At 28.6% G+C, this 26,629-nt stretch overlaps 1 protein-coding gene across 1 annotated transcript in view; it reads right to left on the bottom strand.

Annotated features, from left to right (window-relative positions):
- Positions 1-26,182, bottom strand: part of LOC107446111 (eukaryotic translation initiation factor 4 gamma 3) — a 32,182-nt gene extending 6,000 nt beyond the window's left edge. The window contains exons 1-19 of the mRNA XM_087158059.1: positions 25,857-26,182; positions 23,847-23,945; positions 23,630-23,752; positions 22,886-22,999; positions 22,173-22,331; positions 20,863-21,069; positions 20,652-20,792; positions 20,470-20,546; positions 16,488-16,662; positions 15,278-15,376; positions 15,115-15,187; positions 14,831-14,928; positions 12,934-13,061; positions 8,640-8,845; positions 8,444-8,538; positions 7,510-7,682; positions 4,550-4,754; positions 3,184-3,282; positions 2,971-3,102 (exon numbers count right to left, since the gene is read on the bottom strand). Coding sequence (XP_087014185.1) covers positions 2,971-3,102; positions 3,184-3,282; positions 4,550-4,754; positions 7,510-7,682; positions 8,444-8,538; positions 8,640-8,845; positions 12,934-13,061; positions 14,831-14,928; positions 15,115-15,187; positions 15,278-15,376; positions 16,488-16,662; positions 20,470-20,546; positions 20,652-20,792; positions 20,863-21,069; positions 22,173-22,331; positions 22,886-22,999; positions 23,630-23,752; positions 23,847-23,945; positions 25,857-25,982 — 2,529 coding nt within the window. The 5' untranslated portion in view covers positions 25,983-26,182. The remainder of the gene's footprint in view (positions 1-2,970; positions 3,103-3,183; positions 3,283-4,549; positions 4,755-7,509; positions 7,683-8,443; positions 8,539-8,639; positions 8,846-12,933; positions 13,062-14,830; positions 14,929-15,114; positions 15,188-15,277; positions 15,377-16,487; positions 16,663-20,469; positions 20,547-20,651; positions 20,793-20,862; positions 21,070-22,172; positions 22,332-22,885; positions 23,000-23,629; positions 23,753-23,846; positions 23,946-25,856) is intronic.
- Positions 26,183-26,629: the final 447 nt, after the last annotated feature.

Genomic DNA, 26,629 nt, shown 5'->3' with positions numbered 1-26,629 from the left:
TAGCTGTGAAATGCAAAGACGTTGATAAAACAATTGTCGTAAGTGCAAAATTCTTTATTTATACACTGGTTATCATAAATTAAGGAAAATTCACAAAAATCGCGATAACTCAAGAAATTACACATGGAATTTTATGAAACTTACCCACAATATACAACACATAGTAAGGTATTAAACAACATAAAAAGAAATTATCAGACATTAATAGTAGTATAGAAATTAGCACATGTATAAAATAAACAAATTGGAAGTATCGGTTTGCAATAGAAAAAGTACCTTTAATATGGAATATGATTGCCTCTAGAAGCAATACAGCACAAACAGCGATGTGTGATGCTTTCAATTATGCGGTCTATCAGTTCAATAGGAAGTGAGAACCATTGCTCTTGTAAAGCAGTTGCAAGCGTGGCAAGGGTCTGAGGGGGCGGATTGATGGCAGATACACGCCTCCCTAGAGCATCCCAAACGTGCTCGATAGGATTCAAGTCCGGGGATCGAGCTGGCCACTCCATGCGAGTAATTGTTTCCTGTTGAAGATAATCATCAACAATGCGAGCTCTGTGTGGTCTTGCATTATCGTCCTGTAACAGGAAGCAATCACCAATTGCCCCGGCATATGGGCGCACATAAGCATCAAGGATGTTGTCTCGATAAACCTGAGCATTCACGGTTCCCCTTGGAAAGACATGGAGGTATGTGCGCCCTCCTAAGGATATGCCTCCCCAAACACAGACACTGCCTCTTCCGTATGCATCTCTTTCACGGATGTTTGATGGATGATAACGGGTCCCAGGTTCTCTCCATATCAAATAACGTCTACTGTCACTTTCTAGACTAAACCTGGACTCATCCGTAAAGAGAACAGGCCTCCATTGATCTGACGTCCAGTGGACATGTTGTCGGGCCCACTGCAAACGGTCTCTCCTATGGCGTGATGTGAGCGGCACGCAAATGGCTGGTCGTCTCGCATACAGACCACCTTCGTGGAGCCTTCTGCGCACAGTTGACGTTGACACCAACCTTCCGGTGGCTGCAGCAAGAGAGGATCTAAGATGTGTCGGAGTAGCGGTTCTATTCCTGCGTGCACTTAATGTCAAATATCGGTCATCGGCACTGGTCGTAACAGTTGGCCGTCCTTGACTGAACCTCCTAGATGCCGAATCTGTGGTTTGAAATTGCCTCCAAAGTCTATGAACCACAGATGGACTCACATTTAGCCATCTGGCCACTTCTGATTGACTCTGCCCTGCCTCTAGTCTCCCGATGGCTCTCCATCGTAGTTCTTCAGGCAAATGATGCCTAGAGGTCATTATTACGAATTGGCTATCTCAGATTTTCAATGTCGCAATCACAGTAAAATTTGTGTGCTTTCTCTCAAACTTGGACTTTTATGCTCCAGGCAGATGACGTAAGCCGAGTGCAGCGCCACTAATTTGCATATTGCAATTTTACTCAGCTACTCTTAGTGGACAACATATGCAAATTTTGCACGGTTTGGCTTACTTTTGAAAGAGTTATCGCTATTTTTGTGATTTTTCCTTAATTTATGATAACCAGTGTATATTAATAAACAATTATATCATGTTAGCGTTAAAAAAATTTGAAAATTAATAACAAATAAACGGAAAATGAAAAAAAATGCACTTTGGGGCTACTTTGTGCAAAGTTTCATTCGTTTTTTTTTTCGACAGAAAAATGGTCAGACGTTATAAAAAATACCTGGAACGAGAAACTACCGTGATTACACTTTAGAAAAGCTACAACAATGTTTGCAAGTAGTTGCTGGTGGTATGTCGATTGCAGAAGCTTCTCGGAAGTACAAAATCCGCAAAAATGCTATCTCTAATAAAATTCACAAGAACCACGTGAAACTTCCTGGTAAACTGTTATTTTCCTTCTACAAAGATTTTTCTAATGAATTAATCAAACTATTTAACACATAAAAATATATTTTATAGGACATCAGGTGATTTTGACAGAAACTGAAGAGCAAGTTCTGTCATGTTCATTCAAGGATGTTATCTTCAAATTTAACAATATTATAAATGTTAATGAATATGTAATAATTATTATTTTTTAAATTTCATCCATTTCAATGTTTAAAAATGTATATGGTTTTCTTTTGTTTAAACTTAAATGTTTTGAAATAAACATTCTTTTTAAGAAAAAATTCTTCAAAAAAAAAATGGTTTTTTAACGCTGAAAATTATTTTCAAACTAATATCTTTATATATCTTGATGTTCTTGTCTTTAAAAATGTCAACAATTAACTTTTTTAACAATTTTATATCAATATTTTACTAAAAACATGATTATTAAACTGAATTCCTATCGCTGCACAAAGTAGCCCAATTTGGGGGCTACTTTGTGCAAGGTATGTTTTGACTTATTATTCGTAAATATTACATACAAATAATGAGAATATTGATCAAATTCACTCGTCTGAGTCCAGTTATGAATATAATATCGATAAATTTTACTAAAGTTTGAATTAACATAGTTTATTTACATGTCAAAGTTCAAAAACTGCGAAATCCTGCACAAAGTAGCCCCGAATGACGGTACTATCAATGATTTTCAATAAAAGTACACATTTTTGTTAGCACACTTCATATTCATAATTTTATATAACTAATTAATACAAGAAGGCTTCTCACCCTTTTTTTTAAAAAAAAATCATGAAACGTTATTTAGAAAGTTGCAAAATAGAAAGCTATTTATTTCAGCTTTCTCTTTCAATTATTAAATACATGATTAAAAATTGAATTAATTAATGAATAGTCAATATTGTTTCATCACACTTCACTACTTTATTTTGTTATTATTCAAAAAGTTTATTACTTTAACCAACATATCATGAAGAATAAATAATAAAAAAATGCATATTTAGCTTTACTTATTTATTCCTTTACGCATTACGAATCTTTTATTGTCAAATTTTAAACTCAAAAATAAAATACATAAACTTGCATCTATCCAATCAAATATTTCTTCACTTTCGTCAGTTTTTTCAAGCAAATCGAGGAGATTCTTTTCAATCTCTTCAATCGACATTGGTGTGGTAGACTTTACTTTAGTAGGACAAATTGTGAATTCCAATTTCTAAAAGAAAGTAATACATCACAACTATGCAATTTCAAGTTGCTTCTTTTCTCACTTGTTTCTTAAAACCACACTACTTACATGCTTTAGAATAAATTCATCTATTTTAGCATCATCCCCTAAGAAGTCAGTCCACTGTAGCTTAGATTCTCGCCACAGCTCTCCAAGTTTGACAGTTCCCTGATCAAAAAGGAAATTTCAATGATTAACGTAAAACTAATTTGGACACATTTATTACATTGAATTGAGAATTTCGGTTAATTTTCTTCATCCCAGGCTAACAAACCATTCATATACACTACAATAAAATCTCAAGTAACAATCAGCAAAACCAAATTTAATTGTTATAACGATTTACTGTTATTAATCAATTTATGTTATTGTCTAGTAAAACTTAGCTCAACTGAGAGAGTGAAAATAAGTCTCAATCTTTTTCTCACTTCCAGGAATTCTTAAACAAACTCTGCCAGCCATAAAACATATCAGATGCTGTAATATTCCATATACCTAATTATTCACCCCATATGTGACCATATCCTTGCAAGATTTAAATGTGGTATATGTGCATTAAATTGAGAAGTTCAACCATTATACCATTCTAAAAGCAAAAATCTAGTCTTTACTTTCAAGACACAATTGTTCATGCTTTATTCTATAATAAAGTAGATTTCATTTCTACAACACCATCTTTCGAAAGCGATATTTTGAGCAGTTCAAATTTCATTTTGTTATAAGAAAATTTTAAAAATCATAAAATATGTAGCAACAGCTAACTAAACTACCAAAACACAACATGGATTTAGAATGGAATTCTTGTGTATCCAGAGTGCCTATGAGCGATTACTTAAATGCACATTTAGAACACCATAAAAATATACAGGAATTTTGAAACCATTATTCGAAAAGGGTGAAATCTAAGATACATCTACTTAGCAATTCTTTTGTAACGAATCGGACTGTGGAACAAAATCTAAAGTGTATAAACCGCAGATCAGTAACTAACAGCCTTAGAATTTACGAAATTTCGCGAAAAGACATGCTCCTGCTGCGTTAGCAACTTGGATAGTAATTAGCAAAAAACAATTTTTAAACTTAACATTTTCAAAAACTTTACTTAACGATAAAATAACTAGTTTCTAATAAATATCATAGGGAAAATTGTGAAAATCATGAATTTTTTGTAATTTATAATGACAATCGACACTGCAAAGAAAAAAAACATGTTTTTAAAAGATGGAAGATTCACTTTTTACAGACTGACAGATTCACTTTTACTGAATAAAAAAATGCACCTTTAAGGGCTTTTAAGGAACGTAAATAAAAAATAAGCACTTTAAAAACATTACGCACCCTGACAACTTATTGAGGTAACCGGGTTCTATGTTGAACAGAGAAAATATGCGTTAAAAAATTAGGATGGATGAAAATAACGAAACAAATTGCTTACTCTTCTTTTAGCTGCGCAATGCAGGGTTGCTGATACCAACAGTCCAGCTGTCGGGGAAGGAATACAAGGTTTTAGGACATCTTTAAAAACATCTAGAGTAAATTTGTTATCTTCTAGAATAGGCTCAAGGATTTCTCCAATGTACTCCCATATCATGGGGATATTTAGTGCAAACTCATCTGTTGACTCTAACACAACTTCGAACCTATGAAATAAAAATTTGTAAAACACGGCACTTAAATTGATAATGAAAAAGAAATTAGAAGAAGATAATTGATCTAGGACAGTTTAAAGTTGAACACACCTTTAAACTGCGTTCATACAAAGACAAACAAAAATCAAAGGAGTCAAGGATTTGAAGACTTAACGATAATATATGTTAAGTCTATTAATATATACGCATAGCTGCCAACATGGATAGGAAAAAATCCAGTAGATTTGACGAAATAGTCATGATAATTGTTGAATTCTGTACTAAATATTTTGCACATAGGGAATTCTAGGGCGTCATAAAAATAGAAAAGCTGCAATATTTTACAGTCATGATTGACATTAAACATACGTGAAATGTTATGTATTATGTTTACTCATAATTCCGAATATTAATAGGCATTTAATTCATCAAAGATAGTTAAGATTTGTTTTAATTAATTCAAAAAGAGAGTTCTGAATAAAAATAAACTGAACATTTTTTAACAAAAAAAGTTTTGAACTGATTTTTAATAAATGAGGTTCACTTTATTATGTATTAGTAATACTTACTTAAATATTCAAGCAATAATTTGTACAAAAATTCTATTTCAATGGGGATTTTTTAGGAAACTTACACAATTTTAGGGAAACCAGGAGAATTGTATTAAACCAGTAGAAACTAGCAAAATCTAGTAGAGTTGGCAGTTATGCATATGCAGCTATGCATATACATGTTTATATATTTTTTACACCTTGGGAAATATTATATAAAAACATTGTTCTATTCAAAGGAAAAAGATTTTATATAAAATTTAAACAAAGTTTTATTCTTAACTCTTAACATTTTATTACATGCATAAAACACACTGCTTAAGAAAGAAAAGAAAACCGAAAAATGTAATTACATCCCTTTCAAAATCAACGTATGCAGCAAACAAATATTAATTTATCATGGCGGCCGTTTAACTATTTAAAAACGAATTAAAAACTTTTTTCACTTTAATGTACTGGACATACTGCATGGTTATGAGTTACCATCAATTTTCTGATAAATTCTAAACTTAAACCATTTTTTTCTACGAATATAAATTTTTTGGCAGCTATTGCAACAAATTGAATTATAGGTCTTAAAATGTCCACTTTATAACGTACGTTGATTTGGAATTACGCATTTGAGTAATCACTTTTTGACACGGCTTGTCGATGACTATTTATGCAGCTATTCCTAATTAATCTTGATTTTTAAGTACTTATTTATCTTGTAGGGGGAATTTTGAATCTAGCATTTGAAATTTTTTTTGATGCACTCAATTTACGCCACTTATGTTGTCTACGAGGTTTTGTCAATCACATTATCTTTTTCACAGCCATTGTTATGGATTTCCACTTATAGGAATACTGCCATAATTCAAGAATTCTAAACTTAGACAATCACTTTATAACAAAATTTTGTTGTTACAATCTCATCTCAAATCTTTAAAAATGTATGATTTTTCACAGTGTGACTCTTAATCACCAAACTCTGGATCTCGCGACCATGATTTCCAAGTTTTTTATCAATATTAAAATGGAAAACTGATAAATATCGAATGTCTGGTGAAAATCACTGCAGGGTATCTGCTACATTTCAGATTTTCAAATTCCTGACTGATTCCAAGAGTTTTCATGAACTAACGAAGTTATTATTTTCTCCAGACAAGAACACAACAATAAATTTAAAAAATTTTATATTCTGCATCTGCATGTTTATAGATTCTTAATTTAAAGAAACAGAGTAAAGAAAGAGTTAAAGCAATAAAATAAGTGAAAAAAGTACAAAAGCAAATAATTTTTTTCAGCAGAATTATATTCTAGAGATACTTTTCTTGCTCATCGGAAAGGAAAAAAATAATCAATATTTTTCTGTTCTAAATGAGGAATAAAAGAAATTCGCCAGTGACTTGTTTCAGTTAGAATTTTAAATTAATAAAATAAAAAAAAATAAATAACAAAAATTCTGAAATTACAGAAGTTCAAAAGATAATTCGCTTTTGAAATGATGTTTTTTCTTTCATTTTTTGAAAGAACACCATAATTTTTAAAGAACATGATAAAAACATTTCATATTTTAATAAAATATGACTGTGAGTGGGGAGTTTTTTACAAATTCATATATTTGGAATGATATTTAAAAATGATTCAGATATTCAGATATGATTCAGATATTTAAAAATTAGATATTTCAGCGACCTAAATCCATGACTTTCCATCATTTTTTTTAAAAAAATAGTTAAAATTATGACATTTCATGACAAATTTTATTCAGCACTGAAATTCATGACTTTCCATGATTTCTCACGACCTTCACGGTGGCCCAAATACCCTGGCACTAAACAAGTGTAATTTAGCAGAAAAGCGAAGGATTCTCTTCTTGTATTAGTTACAAGCATTAGCATTACGATAATTAAAGAGTTTTAAAGGAACATTTAGTAGGTCAATATTTTGTAATTTTTGTAGTTTCAAGTACTTCTTAAGGAGTTTCAAAAGTATATAAGGACTGTGTGCACCTTAGGTTTAAAGAAAAATAGCTTGGTAAGTACTGAAAAAATGCACTTAAAAAAATAGCTAATTGTAATTCTGTGTAAAAAATATTTAAGATAGAAATACTTGACAATACTGTAAAAAATTGTTCATAAACATGACATTAAAGTTTTAGTCTTAAAATTTTTTGATGCTCAACTTGATTATCTACAAAAAATAAATTGAAAATAAAAAAATTCTGAATCTACCCTTTTTTATAATGATCGAAGGTGATAATATTTTGTTTGATTAAGTTAAAAAGTAATTGGCCAAGGGAATGGCGTGCTTCGACAGAAAGCTCTAAGACTTGGATGATTGCAGCATTGATGAACAAATGAATCGTACTAAGAGAAGCCACCTCCGTGACGCACCTGATTGCTTCCTAAAAAGTAAAAACAATGACTGGCTTATAAATATATTTTCTCAAAGATTAGAAATGAAGAGAATAGGAACCCAATTCAAAATAAATTGAAAGCAAAGGTAATGTGCGTGGCCAAATTATTCTTCAAAAAATAAGCACTTTTTGAGCGCTTTTCTAGCACTCAAAAAATATTTTTAAGCACTTTAAAAAACTATCATAGTTAGGCATGGCTGGAAATTTTTTGACAATTGACGGTTTTATTTTGTTTTAACCGTCATGTAAAAAAAAAAAAACTTTTGACAGTTGTCAAAAATCATGAAATTTTGAATCATGTAAAACGAATGGCATTTCCATACACTACGGACTGACTATACGCCGAAATAGATTGGGGTTGAATTAATCGTAAAAACGCTGAATAGAACAATGTGAACTGTGTCTGTTTGCATAATTTGTAGCGAAAATCAACATGGAAAAATCTCATTTTGAAAAAGGGAAAATTAAGCAATTTTTAAAAACGCTACGCACCCTGAAAGGGATAAGTAATTTTTCCACCAAAACAAAAATTAAAAAAAAGAAGTTAATGTTTTTTTTATTGCATTGAGTATCTCTCATGTAACAACAAATTTCCATTTAATTTAATTATGAGAAAGCTATCAATTAAAAGTAGGAAAAACCCAAATGAGTTTGGGCAAATTCTTTCCCAATGCATTCGTTCAGTTTAATAATGAAAAATTATAACTATAATATTTCTAAATTATAACTGAAAGTTAACTCTCACATACCTCAAAGTCATTATTATGTAAAAACTTATCAATAAGGTGTCTAGCTTTAACTTCCATCTGATCTATATTATATTCTGGACCTTTCAACGCAAGTTCTGGAAAAATAAAAGGCTAGAGGTTAATGACCAATACTTTATTGCTAACATCAACAGCTTTTGAAAAAGTTAAAACATAAAAAAATCACAAATAAGCGAACCCATTGACTCAGTTCCTTTGCCAATGAGCTGGGGTTCAGGATTCATTTCAGTAGCTTTATTCTCACTAGAGGTACCATCTCTAATCAACCCTTTCACTGCTTCTATCACATTATCTCTTTCATTAGAGTTAGATGGAGTTTTCACTATGGCAGGAGGCAGCTTCGTATTTTGCCCATGACTAGATTCACGACTTGATGCAACCGATCTGATGGGGAAAAAAAGGCGAATTTAAGTTACATGATGAAATGCGAATGTTACAAAAGATCCCTGTGGCAGAAATTTTTCGAGCTATCTGTGACTAAACTCTCTAGCACTATTATCTTTGTGCAAGATACTTTTAATAATAGCAAACATACATATGTTATTAAAGTAACAAAAGAGCTGTGTTTACAATAAAAAGGTATTTTTTTTAATTGAACATGAAATAATTTTTTATTTTAACACTAAGGGTGATATTCTCGTATATTGTAGGGAGGGGGGGAGTACAAATTACTTGTACGTTTTTCCAAATTATCAAATTTCGTAAATAATCATCACAATTGAAAAAGATAATAAAAATCATGCAATCTGTAGTAGTAATTGCCGAAAAAAAGATCGACGACAAAATCACACGAATCAGACTCCTCAAACGCGTGCATGGTATAAAAAAATATCGGATTTAAAAACTATGGAGAAATCAAAAGCAATAATCCCCAAAAGTTTGATATAATTATTGCCTTAAAGAGTAAATACTCAAATGTACGATCCAAATTTTTCCATATTGTTTGAAACATATCGAGAAATTTAAAAAGCACATGAAAATCAATACCAATAACTGCTGAAAATACAATAGAAACATAACACTGATTTACGATAATATCGGCATGATTATTATGCTGATTATTATGATTGCATGATTATTATAAATTATTACGTGTAAATTTTTGTAGAAAAGGAAAGTAAGATTCTTAACTTTTCAAAAAAAAAAAGCTTTCGGTAAAAACTCTGTTACGTTCTGCGATAATATCACTGCAATTCTGCCATGGGGCAAAGGATTAGTAAACTATTAAGTTCCTCTTCTGTTTTCATTAAAACTTGGATTAGAAGTTTGCTTAGTCAAAGCGAATTATCTGTTTAAAAAAATTGAATATTTAACATGTTATAAGAAATTATAAAAATTTTTATTTCTACAGCCGAAAACTTTTTCCATTTTTATTCATTTTTTAATCTTTTCACTTGGAGACTAGAATTTTTCAGGTAAAAATGAGCGTTAGATCGCATTTTAAAGGAAACAAATTGAGACTTTAAAATCTGTGCACAAATAATCCTAAACACTTCTTTGATGGGAAAATGAATTAAGAGAAAATCTGTACAGATTGAGGATGTAAAGACTAATATGGAATTTAGACCAAGTCACAGCTGTTTGGAAACTTAATTAAGAAAATAAAGGATCTCAAAAATAGTGTAGAAATTATTAGCAATAACACAAAAAAGTGCAAATCAAATACTCAAATGAGTTTATGCGAAATTTGCATGTGAAACTTTAAAAACCGTGTAGAAATCAGGACAGGGTATCTGCTAAATCTGGAGTTTTTAAATCCAAGACTTCTACCAAACACTTTCCATGACTTGCGCAGGTTAATACTTTATTACTCAATATAGTCAAAAGAAGATCGCAATGAGTGCAATTTTCTACCTTAAAAATAATATTCTTTTATCTGAAAAATGCGTTACACATTTTTTTAATAAAAAAAATTGAACAAAAAGTAATAAAAAAGAACTGAGCAAGCAATAACAGTAAAAAATAATCCAGCTGTTGAGGGTAACAAACATGCAATATTTTAAAAATATTTAATTATGCCTTTTAACAACATTTACAAAGCTAAAATTTTTTAATCTGATAAAACTCAAATGTGCTATTTTCAAAAGGTCAATTCTAGGGATTGTGTTAATTTAATTTCAAAGAAACAAAAATATCAACATAATTTCACGTACTATCAAATTACAATAAATATATAAAGAGAGGAATTTAAACTAAATAAAAAAAAGGCATTTCAAATATAAACAAAAATATTATTTTTCAAACTGAAATCATTTGTACAATTAAGATTTACTAAAATTTTTTTTAATATTTATTTGGCTTAAAACATTTTGTTTAATAAATGTTTTGTTTTAATATAAAAAATGTAACTTTAATTAAACTACATATAAAAAATAAAAATATATTAAATATATGTTTATTAAGTTATATGGTATTAGATACAAGAACACTCTTATAATTAAACACAAACACTTCAAACTATCTATCATTTACTTTTTAGGCTTTTTTTCTTTTTAAACATTATGTTTATATCATAAAAAACTGATAAATATTTGATATATATATATATATATATATATATATATATATATATATATATATATATATATATATATATATATATATATATATATATATATATATATATATATATATATATATATATATATATGATGCTTATATCAAATGAAATCAAAATAAATAACAAATTAAATTTTTAAAAATACATTTTAAATCTAACTCTTAAACAGAAAAAAATTTTAACTTGAAAAATGTTGAAACCAGAACCAGCATTGTCAAAAATTAGTATAACAAAAATTTTACAGTTTTAAACATTTCAAGTTCACATAGATTGTTCATAGAATAGACCACGATGAGAGTTTTTTACGAAACTAATTACAATGATTTTTAAATCACATAGCGATGTTTGATATTTAAATTATGCGATATAAATCCCGTTATATGGTTTTTAAATATTTTGATTAAAAATGTCTATGTGTGATTTTTAAATCGTGCAAATTCTGATCATGTTGTGCTATTCTTTAAATTGCACGACGCGGATTGTGGTGCATGATTTTTAAATCACATCAATACAAAGCATGATGTGTGATTTTTTAAAATCACATAGATAGCACTATGTGATTTTTAAATCACACTACTACGGATTACGATGTGTTATTTTTTTAAATTACATGAATGTGGCTCGCATTCATGTAATTTTATGTAATTTTATGTAATTTCATATTATTTCCAATTTTTAAATTGCACCAATGGATCTGGTTGCAGAAATTTTTAAATTGCACGAATACGTATTGCACAGTGTGATTTTCAATTCATGCAAATTCAAATAGTGATGAGTAATTTTTAAATACCCCAAATCGATGACGAATCGGGAGTTTCCACGACAATTTTCAATTAAGGACGAAATCAATGAATTTCCATGATTTTCAAAGACTTTCCAGGTGCGTGGTTACCCTATCAGTACAACTAATTACAGGAAGAAAAGAAAACAAGAAAGCATTGAATATAAATAGGAATCAATCGAACATATCAAAGACTGATTGGTCAATTGAAAATTCGCATGTGTAGAACGACAAAGTATTAAAAATGATATAAAAATCCACAGCAATAACTGTCCTGAAATAATAAAAAAATCATGTGAAATAAGTTGCTGGGAAATCAGTGGTACAGAACAAATATACAAAAGAGTTCATTCAAATATAAACGTTTATTAAATAGCGTCGTAATAAAATAAAATAAAAAAAATTATTGAATTAAAAAAAACATGTAGAAATCTTCAGCAATAATTTCCAAATGAAAAGACAATGTGAAATATGTTGGAATCACGTGTCTTTACAGGCTCAATCTGTTCAGATTCCACGTGGTTCAGTAAACAGTTTTTCCAACAAGACATTGTTTTGAATTTGTACACAGGCTTCAAAAACCAAGATTTTTTTTCTTTTAAATATGTTTTTCTAATACATTATAAAAAGCCCACATTTGAGTTACCACAGTGCAGGAAATAAAAATTTCACGTACTGATTTCAAAAATACGGAATATTTTCAGAGATACTAACTGCTCCGGACACGCCAAAATAATTAAAAAAAACGGTAAATAACTACAAAGTAAATTTTGCAAATATGTGACCATTTTTGCTTGCTTTTTAAAAGGTATAGCATGTCATGGGTACTAGAAAGTGGTGAATTATATAAGCCTACGAGCTAATTAGAAATAGTGGTGGATAAAAATCTACTAAATTGAATTTATTAAACCAAGAATCACAATTGATAAACTACCACTTTAAAATATATATTTACTGTCCGGAGCAAGTTGGCATCTCTGTATTTTAGTCCCGACACTGAAAGGCGAAAAACGGGGCAGAAATGCGAGAAAGTTTTCGCAAAACATGGAAAAGTTGGCAGCTTTGGTTTTCAAATTTATAAACATATAGAAAATAAAAATGTCACAACACATAGAAAATAAAAACTATTACCTGTTTGTCAGAGCTGTTTTCTCAGGATCGAGCGAACCTGCAGGAGTCTTGGTACCATCACTGCTACTTCGACGCCAACTATGCATTGCTCTTCCTGGTCCAAGCCTTATGCCCTCTACTTCATCAGGCTACAAAAAGAAAAAAAATAACATAGATTCTTCTATCTTCTCACTAAAGACACAGAATTTTGATTCTGTGACACCTTATTTAAATTAATTAAGTAAAACAATATTCTTCTTTAAAAACAAATGCGCACAAAATAAAAATAGTCACTAGTGCAGAAGTCATAACAATGAAGTCAAGTTCGCTTTGTTTTAAGTTCCTGTAACCTAAAATCTTTCAAAAGCACAATCATTAGATTTTCTATATTTAATTTAATTGTTTAGGTACACCTTATTAAATCAAAAATTAAAATGGTAAAGCCTTTAAGTGCAACATTTAAGTTCTCTGCACTGGAAAATGTAAATTTTCCACATGACCCAAAATATTGTGACTTACAAATGTGTATATTTATATATCTGATTTACTTTAATTAAATTAGTTAAATTAGTTTAAATAATGGTGGGCAAAGTTCATTTATTTATTAAATACATTAACATATAAATGCTGCGACAACTGAAATATTTTCTGAAACTAATGAAATTCCTTTATAGTTGAAGGGTAAGAGTGAAACGTTAAATTTACCTCTACATTAAATATTCCAGAAAAATCTCTTATTAATATAAAAGAAGTTAGAGTTTGATAAGAGTTAGAATAGATAATAATTAAGCTATTTAACAGATTTTGTGAAAATAATGTTCATTGTGAAAATTTAGATTTGAAAAAATACACAATGCCATAAAAAAATATCTGGTCTAAGAAGTGTATTATATATATATATATATATATATATATATAATCTGGAGGAAAAAAATTCCCTGTACATATTATACATAATATATTAAGAAGAAACACACTCTCAATCTGCTCTTGTGTGAGCTTTATTGTACTAACTATATTTGTTAGTTTTAATTGCTGGAAAAACTGCTGAACATACTTAAATGATGCTGTAGTCAATGAAATAGTTTAGTTGAAATATCATGGTTAAATATTCCATAGATTACGCTTTGAGTGGTCATCATTTTTTGAAAGACGAATAAGAAACAAAATTCCCTGTATTTTCCCAGTTTCTAAAGGAAAAATCTAAATTTCCTGTTATTTTAGTGGATTTTTAAATTACCTATATTTTCCTGGTTTTCCCTGTTCTCTCTGTGGAGTGGCAACCCTGTAAATAAGCTATTTAACAGACTTTGTGAAAATGATGCTCATTGAGAAATTTTGAGCTGAAAATTAAGATTCTCAAAAATACACAATGCCATAAAAAATAACGAAATAATAATAAATATATATATATTATTTCGTTATTTTTTATGGCATTGTGTATTTCTGAGAATGCTCTTCACAAATCAAAGTGAGCAATAAATGTTTCTTTCTCCTTTAGCAGTTATAATGAGAATGTATTTTAATCAAATAAAGTATGATCTAACCTTTAATTATCATGAACAAAGCACTTAAAAAGCCTTAATTTTTCTAAGCAGTTTTTTTTTCAGTATAAAATGACCTTATTATATTATAAACCATCTAGTAATTCACAGATATATATATATTTATTCACAGATTAAACGTAAACGTCATTTTAAAAGCAGCACATCACAAAATAATTTCTAAGCTGTCACACAACTACAAATCAGATATGATATGGAAAAAAAATACATTCATTAGATTTTAAGAATAAGTAACAAAACATGAATTAACTGAATATGAAAACCACCAGTTTAGCGAAGGACATCATGAATAGTTAGTGGAAGTAAAAACATTAACTTGATTTGTCAAGTAACTATAAAGAAAACAAACTTACCTTAGTCAGTTTTAATTTATTGGGATCAACAAGACTATAGCAGCCTTTACTACGTTTTGTAAAAGACGACCAACCCCATGATGTTCCCACATTTCGAGCTAAACAAGAAAGAAGGAAAATAAGGTACCGGAAAATTGCTTTTCATTCATACTGCCTATAATTTAGCTAAAATAAACTGCTTAAAAACACACACACAAAATTGAAAATAAATAAGTAAATAAAGCATAACGAGACTGTGCTTGGCCCCACATCTGATGTATTAAGGAATGGTCATATATACACACCAGTATTTTTTCTTCTGTCTCGGTTATCAGGTACCCTGTTTTGGAAGGGTTTGTTCTGCAGAACCCAATCATTCTAAAAGACAAAAACAAATTTAAATGCTCAATTTTAAACCTCAAACAAAACTTAAAGTATAGTAATTTGGTAGGACATTATATGACATACCCTTCTTAAATCTATAACATCTTGCAACATGAACCTGACCCTATAACCAGTTAAACGCTTGTCTACTATCTTTTGCATTTGTGTGAAATAATTTTCCATCTGAAAAAGAGAGATTGCCAAAATATGGGTTTAAAATAGAAGCAAAAAAAGTATTTTGAGAAAATATGCTACAATAATGGTTAATTACAATTGCGTTACATCAATAACAGATTATGAAAATTAAGCAAACAAATTTATGTAATTCATTTTGGTAAAAATTTAGGCAAAGAATTTCAAATCATTGCTTGTTATTTAACTTAATAGGATAAATTTTTGAATTGTAATGCGTAAAATTTTTTGCATCATATTAAATATAGTAATATAGTCACGAGTGTTTTAAAAAACAAAAAATAAGCACTTTTTAAAAATGCAACACCCAGCTATCTCTAATAACGTCACCTTTCATTTATCTCGATTTTCAAGTACGATACTTTGATTCAGGGCCACAATATAGTGAAGTAAAATTTACATTGTCAATAAAAAGTAACTGAAAATTACCTTAAAAAACATAAAATGGAAATTCAATTCTATGAGCAAGGTGTGTCACAATTACATTGATAACAGAAAAAAAGTATGGCAATAATTCCTTAAAATTTATTTTAAGCAAAGTTGAATGTACATATTGTGTTGAAATTTACAGCGGTGCTATTATAATAATTTTCCATACTTGCAACTACACAGAATTTATATTTATAAAATCCTCACAAATAATGAAATAATTTTTTAAAACAACTTATGCACATTGCAAAATAATAGTACTTAAGTAAACGATAACAGAAATGTTGTTAAAATCTAATAAAACCCAACTAGTTATTAGAAACCCTCCAAATAGGATGAGGCAATCTCAAGTGGTTTTGACAGATCTCATTCTGACTTCCTAGTTACTAACTAATATCTAAGTTTTTTTTTCATTTTTTCCACTTTTAAATCAGATAGTACCAATCTATACACTTTTTCGACAAAGAATGCAGAATCGACAAGGACTAATCTGTATAAAGTTCTATTGTTCTATGAACCTGAAAGTATGTGTTTAATAAGCTTTTTCAATAAAAATTTTAATTAATTTGAAGATAAGTTGTCTGTTTAAACTTATATTACTTACAAGAACATTTTTCCTCACATTTTATTACAAGTATAAGCGCAGATCAAAATGAAAACAAAGAACACTTACCATAGTTTCTTTTGAACCTTTAACTTTTCGATCATCTAATTCTTTACCAATCGTTTTCAGCAATTGACACAAGCACTCAAGTGATTCTTCATCTCCTTGGGAGATGAGCCTCTTTATGTATTCATGCATGATTGGTTCAGTTAACATTTTAAGGCAAAAGAGTTCGCCAATAAATCTAAAAAAAAGGACAATTGTAATGTACTTTAAATTTGTTCTCGTATACATAAAATTTATATAGAATTGAGAATATTAACAGTCAATACTTAAAACCAGGACTTTTGATCCTGCTCGTCTTTTATTGAAAATCGATATGGGCCATTCTCACTGAAAAGGTATAAATAGACTAAAAAATTTTCATAACTTAAAGTAATTAAAAAAGTGATAAAAATTACATAAATACCTTTATTTATTTTTGTTATATGTCCTCATAATAATGGTCAAGTTTTCCATTTTATTTTTTTTACAAGATTTAAAATATTTTAAATTCTGCCTTGTCCGGGGAGGAGATGTAATAGTCAACGGAAGAGACATTTTATGTTATAAAATATAAAATGTTAATTAAGGCTAATTCATTAAATATTGGGTACAACTCATATGAGTTTAACATTAATATGTAAATAATAAAATAGTTCATTATTAGAGATAGAGCTACTTCTGATTAATCATGCTGCTATGAAAGGAAACATGCATTCTTAAACTAATTGATTTTCTTTAAAAATACAAACAAATTAACACATTTGTTCCATTTTAAAAAATATCAATTAAGGGAAATAGTTTTTTAACTATTGAAATTATATTATGGTTATCTAACACATTGTCTCTTCCATTGACTTAACAAGTCCACGGAGGAGACAAAAACTAGTTCTTGAATTTTTCTGATTTATGATTTTAAAGTTACAAAAATGGCACAGTTCTTTTTTATTAAATATACTATTTTTGCAATCTAAAATTTATCTATCAAAAATTAAATAATTTTCTCTTACCTTCTTTATGAAGTCCACGCAGTATACATTGAGAACTATGCCAAACCCCAGTTGAACACAACAATCCGAAACTGACACCAAAGAGAACAAAAACAACTGATAGTTAACATTAGAAAATAGAATGGTTACCTTTCCCACCAGCTGTCTTATAGGAATTTCGCATATGCTGCCCTTTGCATATTTACCGAACTATATTAATTGTCCATGGACATCATTTTTGATGGACAAAGTTTACTAGTCATTTATTTTATAAAAATAATTTTTTTTCTTAAATATTAAATAAAAAGTTACTATAAACATTTAACTAGTTAAAACTACAAAAATCATTAAAATAATATTTAAATTGTTTAACAGCCATTAAAAATTTTTTTGGGTTACAGAGGTAGGGACGTCCACGGAGGGGATTTTGAAGTTATGTTTATTAAAAAATAAGAATGAAATATTAAATACATTTAGCAGAAATGCATATGATCGGTTAGTTAGAACTTTACGAAAAAGGATGAAGAAAAATATTAAGAAATTTATTGTATTTCCTAATATTTATTACTAAGGGACTTAAAAAAGCACCTTTTTGTGAGAATGACCCATATGCTGATTAACAAACGAATTTTCAAGTCTGATGAGAATGACAGATATGATAAACTATGATAATAAAAATAAAAACAGACCAATAAATTTTTTGATTTTCCTCACATAATTTTCAATTAAAATAAGTTATTGTTTTTTTTCCCTGTAAAATCATTAAAATCATAGCCACTAATGCATACAAATAATAATCAGTTAGGTGATTCACTTAACAATTGCGGGATGAAAAAGAACTTAATCAGAAGGGTTTTTAATTAATAAAAATCTCACTTATAAAAACATAATTTTTTTTAGCATACGGTTAAATGAACTATGTAAGTGTTTTTTAATATTTAACATCTGAATGTTTTTTCTTCCATTTTTATGTGAAGTATTCTTCTTTCAAAATTTTCTATGACAAATTGTTTTAGGAAATAAAATTCTGCAGAAATAAATAAAAGTAGGAATTAGTGTTTCCTTTTAGTCACAAAACTATAAATAATATATGATTATAATGTTTTCAATAAACTGTAACAAAATTTTGAAATTCGTCAATAAATTTTTAGGAGTTCAAAAAGCATAAAAAAAAATTGCTTTTCTTTAAAAAAAAAAGACACGATGAGTTCACAATTACAGTAGAGTCTTGATTGCTCGAGTTCTAAATAAATCTGAGCTAAATAAGTATTGCTCCCAAACAATGACCAACGCACGCACACAACACTTGGAATGATAACTATGAGTGAATCATGAAAAACAAATTCGTGTATTTAAACACTGAAACATGTGAGCGATGTTTCTAAACAAAAAAAAAACATTAGACAATTATTTCAAAATATAATTAAACTGATGCAGTAATATAATGAATATTTTAACTTGGTGTAATGCAGTATAAGTAATGATCATCTAATGCAAGTTTCTTTAAATATATCTTTCACTTGAATACTAAAATTTAAAAATTGCTTTATTTCCATTTATTTAAATATTTAAGTTTTAAATTTTCGATAATTCGAGTTTTAAAAAGTTCGAGGTAGGTTCGGCGCCGTCCATCCCGAATTATCTAGACTTTACAGCATAGTATCGGCCTCTGATCTTACTTATTTACTTACTTATCCTCTACTTAAGGCCTCTAGCATATCCCTCCAACGCCTCCTGTCTCTAGCAATAGATCTTGCTTCCTCCCAGCCAAATATTCTATATTCTTTTAATTCGCCCAAAAACATGCGCTGGATGGTAAGTTTGGGTCTTCCTCTTGTTCTTTTACCATCAGGGGCCCATGTAAGCGCAACAGATGTAATTTTTTCTTTGGGCATTCTAAGGATATGTCCGAGCCAGCTACATCTTCGTTTTTAAATTTTATCTTCTATTGTTTTTATTTTAGCTTTCTTTAATAGATTTTGACTAGATACCTTGTAAGGCCAGAAAATTTTAAAACTAAATCTTAAACATTTGTTTTGAAAGGATTCTAATTTTTGTATTTCGATCTTAGTCTGTTTCCAGGTTTCTGCGCCACAACTACTGCTCTAACAATAGCTTTGTAAACAACTATTTTTGTCTTTATTTCAATATTTGACTCTCTCCAAAATTTGCGTCATCCCTTAAAACATGTTCTTGCTTTGATCATTCTCTGTCTAATATCTTCACTACTTCCACCTTTTTTTTTATCTACAATAGAACCTAAATAGCTAAATAACTCTATGTCATCTATTTCGTGATTTTCGATTTTAATTTTGTCATTTTTCGTTTGATTTATTCTCATTACTTTAGTTTTCTTCTTGTTTATAAATAAACCTATACTATTTGAATACTTGTTGAATTTGTCTGTTTTAAGCTGAAGGTCTGTATATTTGGATGAAATAAGTACGATGTCATCAGCAAAATCAAGGTCTTCTAAAGTAGTTGCTAAATTCCACCTTATTCCTCTTTTTTCATCTCTCAAGCTGTTTCGCATAATCCAGTCTATCACCAGTATAAATAAAAATCCTGATAAAACACATCCCTGTCTCACGCCAATTTTTACCAAAAAGAATTCAGCGGCCTCTGATCTACATTTTGCTTAATATCAGATATTGCCAAATTTTTGAATTTTAATTGCTACTTAAAATATATAGCTGAAAACTAGAAAAGATTTTAAATTATTTTAATATTTTACTATGTGATCATCAAATTTGCAATAAGAAAAAAAAACTTCATCAATAAAACAGCTTGTTACACTCTTAACACTATGAATCAATTTAAATTTAACATTTTAGTCATGGTAATTCAAATATTAAAGAAAAAGAATAGACTCTCTTAAGCAAAATAACACAAATATTTGTTCTTATTTTTAGCAATTCGTAAGATATGAAGTAAAATTGTATACAGTTTTAGTTTCTTAAGGATATTTAATATGCAATAAATGCAAAAGTTATAACTTTTTTAGTGTATGAAATAATCACCTTATATAGCCGAGCCGCCTATATCTCATTTTATTATCTTCATCATACATTTTCTGCTCCAACTCTTTCTTTTCTTCCTACAACAGAAGAAATTTTAAATGAGTTTTAATTCTTAACTACTTAATATCCGCCACTTCTTCGGCAGAACAGTTTTTCTAGCTTATTATAATAGTTTAACTCACTGGAGCAGCTTCTTCCAGAGCCTTAACCCTTTCCTCGTGTTTCAATTCATCACGCCTACCCTCTTCGAATTCTTTCTGGCACTTTCTTAAGAGAACTTTACGGAAATTCATATAGTCCTTATTTTTAGTGGACACTTTAATCTATTTAAAAAACAGATAAATTTAGTTCAACACATTTTACGATCATTTTATTCAAAATTAGTTGGCTTACCAATGCCAAACGCTTGCACATGTTTGCATAGAGGAAACTGGAGTTCGGCTCGGCCGCAGCTTCCTCAAATATTAAATCAGTGACTGTGCACAGTTTTTCTTCAGTGTCGATGCTAAGATTTTTAACTTCAGTCAATAGAGTTTCAAACTCTTGTGGCGTAAGTTTATTAAGGATCCCTTGGACACTTCTTTTAAATTTCTCTTTTTCCTATTAATAATTTTAAAAAAAATGAAAATCATTATTTGTATTACAAACTTGTATATATTAACTCCGTTAAATCTTACATTAAAACAGCCTGTAGAGTGAAATTAAAAAATTTAAGTTGAGACAATGGAAAGCAATTAAAAAATGTAAATGTTTCAATGCTTATTTTGTTAACATTTTTTTTTACTTAAAGCACAATTTCAAAGACAAATAAAACCTGATAACATACAACAGATAAACATAAAAAGCTAATTTATATTCTAATAGAATGAAGGCTCAATGAATTTGTAAGTATGACTTATGTATTTATTCTAAAAAATGTAATGTAACAAGGAGCAGTTATAATCAACATCATAAGGGGGGAAAGAAATTTACAACAGATTGTGTAAATTTCTATTTATTAAAGGTTTTTTCTTTAAATGTTGCTTCTCTGCCGATATTTTTGGCCGAATATTCGGTAGCCGGCCAAGTCACTATTCGTTAGAGCCCTAGTTGTTTTCCTATAGCAAATTTTTAGATTGCCTGCACTTTTCAATATTGGCGGATATTTTTTTAAAATTTATCTCTTATTTTCTTCTTTTTTTGTGAAGAAAATTGCATTTAAAAGTTGGATTTTTTGAAGGATCGATTCACTCTACTACTTTCCTTCTATGGGAGCTATTCGCATCATTCATTTCAATGAAATGACTTAGTCTAAATGCTCCTTCACAAGCCCAACACTTCATTTTAACTTAAAATTCATTTATATACTTTTGAACTTATGACATTGACTCAAATTTTGCAATATTTATTTAAATACCTAAAAAAAAGGAAACTTAAGTTCAATAAACATGAACTGCCAATTTCTCGCCTTCTCACTTAAACACATGAAATAACAATATTAATCAAAGGATAGTATGGATAAGACGATTAAAAACCTTCACTGCAACCAGGTGTTCACTAAATCTAGAGCTCATTATTACGGAATTAGGCTGTATAATGAATTGAAAATTAATTTCGATAACTTATTAAAATTTTCGAATTTAATTTGATTATCCAAGAAATTAATTATCTTACAAACATGCAAAAATTCTTTACATTAAAAATACAAAAATAATCAAACATACAAGATCTAACTGGCCACCAGCGACATCTTGCTTGTAGAAAGGTTTCCAAGCATTATCAGCTTCGTGAAGTTTAACATTTTGAGAAAGGGATATAACTTTTCTGGTTTTAGAATCTCTACCTTGGAGACTACGTCGATTAGCATAATTGTTCATCGGGGGCTGTGAAGACACAAGAACTTAGTTTAAAAATATAATCATCTTTTAAACATGCATAATAACTTATATATATATATATTAAAAAACAAAGGAATTGCTTTCGACATCTTTCTACGCTTTTTTACAAATAAAAAATTAGTCTTATCTAACAATTAATTTTTTATTTAAAAAGTTAAATGTCAAAATACTTCAACTCAATTCCTAAACAGCAAAGAAGAATCTCTTCAGAAATTCAAGCATTATGAACTTAATCCTCTGCTTACAGCTGCTACAACTAATTTATCAGAATGTTAAGCAACATACTCAAAAGGTTAAAATAACAGCTTAATTTGCAATCGAAGAAGAAAGTAATTTAATTTAAAAATAGTATTTTTAACCGTATTTGTCTAAGTGTCTTAACTTTCTAAATGAAAAAAAAAAAGAGTCAACATTTAATTTTTAAAAAAAAAAGCTTTTCAGGAATACTATCAAATGTACTTCCGATAATAGTATCAAGAAAATATATAATAGTATATAATATTAACGGAAATATGAGCAAAATATGTTTGAAAACATACCATTCTAGGTACTCCTCTTTGTGCAAAAGTTGGCAAAAAGTGATCTCGGAAGTTAGGCATCACAGGCATTTGTTGCACCTGTCTGTTGACTTCGTTCAACTCCTGTATATGAGCCTATGAAATAACTATATCAATTAAAAGTACTTGAAATCTTTTTTAAAAATGGTACTGTCAATAATGCGGGATTTTTCGAGTTTTAGCAGACATTTCTTTCTGTAAATTTATGTTCCTCAAATATGATGGATAAAAAAGAGAATCGTTAAAGATTATAATTTAAAATATGTATATTTTAAGTTATAATCTTTAAAACCAAAAGATAAGAAGTACCGATAGGGATAAAATTTACTGCATATAATATTTCATAAGGCGAAAAATATTTCTTAAATACTAGAGGAATAATATTTTTTTAATTCTTACTTTTATATAAATATATATATATATATATATATATATATATATATATATATATATATATATATATATATATATATATATATATATATATATATATATATATATATATATATATATATATATATATATTACAATTAACAAATATTGATAAATTATTTATTTTTTCATCATTTTTAGATTCTTACTTAGATAATTTTTTTTTGGGGGGGGGGGGAGGATGCGAATAGATTTAATAAAGAATAATTCAAAACTTATGACAATGACTAAAATTTTGCAACATTTATTTAAACACCTAAAAAAAGAGAAATTAAAGGTCAATTAACTTTTTACTTTTTTTCGGAAGGACATGTTCTCTAAATTCTGTTGTTGCCCAGGTGCTTCACATTCAGCTTCCTTGTGAATTTGATCAGTGGTTTTAGGATTGTTTTCGTCTCTTCTAGGAATCCAATCATTCTAAAAGACAAAAACAAATTTAGATACTCTATTTTAAACTAAAACAAAACTTATAGTATAGTAATTTGTTAGGGCATAATATTTAATGACTTACCTTTTTTAAATCTATAACATCTTGCAACATGAACCTGACCCTAGAACCAGTTAAACTTTTGTCTACTATCTCTTGCATTTGTGTGAAATAACCTTCCATCTGAAAAAGAGAGATTGCTAAAATATGGGTTTAAAATAAGAGAAAATCAAGTATTTTGAGAAAATATACTAAAATATAGTTAAATACAATAAATATTACATCAATAACAGATTATGAAAATTAAACATACAAATTTTTGTAATTCATTTTGATAAAAATTTAAGCAAACAATTTCATCTCATTGTTGGTAATTTAACTTAATAGGATAAATTTTTGAATTGTAATGTGTAAAATTGTTTGCACCATATTAAATATTGTAATATAGGATAGCAAAATCCAAAATATAAATAATTACTATTTTAAGAAGATCATCAGAGGGATAAATAATAATTGCTAAAGTATTCAAATGCATATTTGGTTGAATAAGATAATAAATAATTCAAACTGAAATATTTTACAATTAAGATAAAATAAGCATCTTTTAAGAACCAAATCATCGACGCTGCACTTTACAAACACCTTATTAAAAAAGTCACTTGAGTGTTTGAAAATAATAAAAAATAAGCACCTTTAACACTTTTTAAAAATGCAACACCCAGATATCTCTAATAACGTCATCTTTCAACTGTTTCGATTTTCAAATAAGATAATTTAATTCAAGGTAGCAATATAATGAAGTACAATTTACATTATCAAGAATTTTTTATGAATAATATTTCACAGAAAGGTTTTTCATTTTGGAAGGGGAAAATTTGCTTCTTTTCTGCGTATTTTTTTTATTTTTTTTTTTCTGCAGTATTTTCTTTCAAAAATGTCATTCTTGCGCATCAGAGAGGAAAGAAATAATCATGATTTTTCTATTCCCATTCAAAATTTAAGAAAAAATCGTTAATGATTGGCTTTAGCTAGAATTTCAAATTAATAATATAAAATAAAAAATTCGGAAATCGCAAAAGTTTAAAAGATAGTTCACTCCAGAAATGTTCTTTCTTTCATTTTTTTTCCTTTTTTCGTGTGATTCGTGATCTTTATTTTGGGAGTTGCTGCACGCATTTTACGATTTTTAATTTATGTAAAAATTTTAATTTATTTACGAATTTTAATTTGTGTAATATTTACAAAATTCGGAAGAAGAAATAATTAGTGCATTTTTCCGTCAATAAAATGCGAGAATATCGCCTATAATATTAAAATTAACAAAAATATTACTTTTACATTTAAAATTTTTTATACATTTTTATTCTATATTTCCTTTTGTAAACACAACGTTTCTGCCACTTTAAATTAGTAATTGTTATAATTGAAAATATCTTAAAGCAATATTATATATATTAGTACTCGGCAAGTTTGTCGCAGGGAGACCAAAAAAATTTTGCCACAGGGCTCACAAATAATGAAATCAGGAGAAAAAAAATTTGCCACAGGGCTCACAAATAATGAAATCAACAAAAAAATTAAGACACAGGGCTCACAAGTAATGAAATTAAAAAGAATCTGCCACAAGGCTCACATATAATGAAATAAAAAAAAATTAAGACACATTGCAAATTAATACTTATGCAAATCATAACAAAAATGTTGTTAAAATCTAAGAATCGCTACTAATTATTAGAAACCCTCCAAATTGGATCAGGCAATCTTAACTGCATTTTATACATCTCATTCTGGCTTACTCGCAAATTATTTGACATATATCAGCAAAGTATTTCATTTTTTCCTCATTTAAATTTAAATTAGATAACACCAATTTATACGCTTTTTTGACAAGGATTTCAGAATAATCTGTAAAAAGATTTATTGTTCTATGAATCTGAAAGTATGTGTTTAATAAGCTTTTGCAAAAACAAAAACAAAAATTACTTGATTTGAAGATAAGTTTTTTTTAAAACTTATATTATTTACAAGAATACTTTTCCCCACATTTTATTACAAGTAAAAACACTGATCAAAATGAAAACAAAGAACACTTACACTTTCTTTTGAACCTTCAACATTTCGATCATCTAATTCTTTACCAATCGTTTTCAGCAATTTACACAAGCACTCAAGTGATTCTTCATCTCCTCGAGAAATGAGCATCTTTATACATTCATACATGATTGGTTAGTTAAAATTCCATTAATTTTACTTCTCAAATATATCTAAAAAAAGACAATTGTAATATACTTTAAATTTGTTCGTATATGCATAAAATTTATATGAAATTGAAAATATTAACAGCCAATATTTAGAACAAGGACTTTCGTTCTTATTAGATATTTATTGAAAATCGATATATTGATAAACAAACGAAACCTCAAAACTGATAAGAATGCTAGATATGATAAACTATATTGATAAAAATTAAAACAGACGTGCCTGATTAATATTCCGATTGTTGTCACGTAACTTTAAATTAAAATAAGTCATCGTTATATTTCCTTGCAAAATCACCAATTCTTCATAGCTACAATGCATACAAATCAGTGAGGTTAATTCATTAAACAATTGCCGGTGAAAAAGAACTTAATTAGTAGGGCTTTTTAACAGTAAATAGCTGAACATTTATAAATTATTTTTAGGGTATGGTTGATTCTCATGTGAAATGCTCTCAGTAAACAGATTCTTATAAAAATTCAGATATCAGACTAAGATAAGCTTCAGGAACCGTTCCTTTGAATCGGGCCAACCTTCTACATACACGCACTGGCCAATGAATTGGAAACCTCAGATTAATAATTTTATGATCTTATATGGGGACCGTG

This window comes from Parasteatoda tepidariorum, chromosome 2, assembly GCF_982258835.1.
Source record: "Parasteatoda tepidariorum strain Cologne lab strain chromosome 2, Ptep-v5.0, whole genome shotgun sequence".
NCBI classification, from domain to species: Eukaryota; Metazoa; Arthropoda; class Arachnida; order Araneae; family Theridiidae; genus Parasteatoda; species Parasteatoda tepidariorum.
Note: the sequence above shows the minus strand (reverse complement) of the source record. Positions and strands in the feature narration are given on the sequence as shown.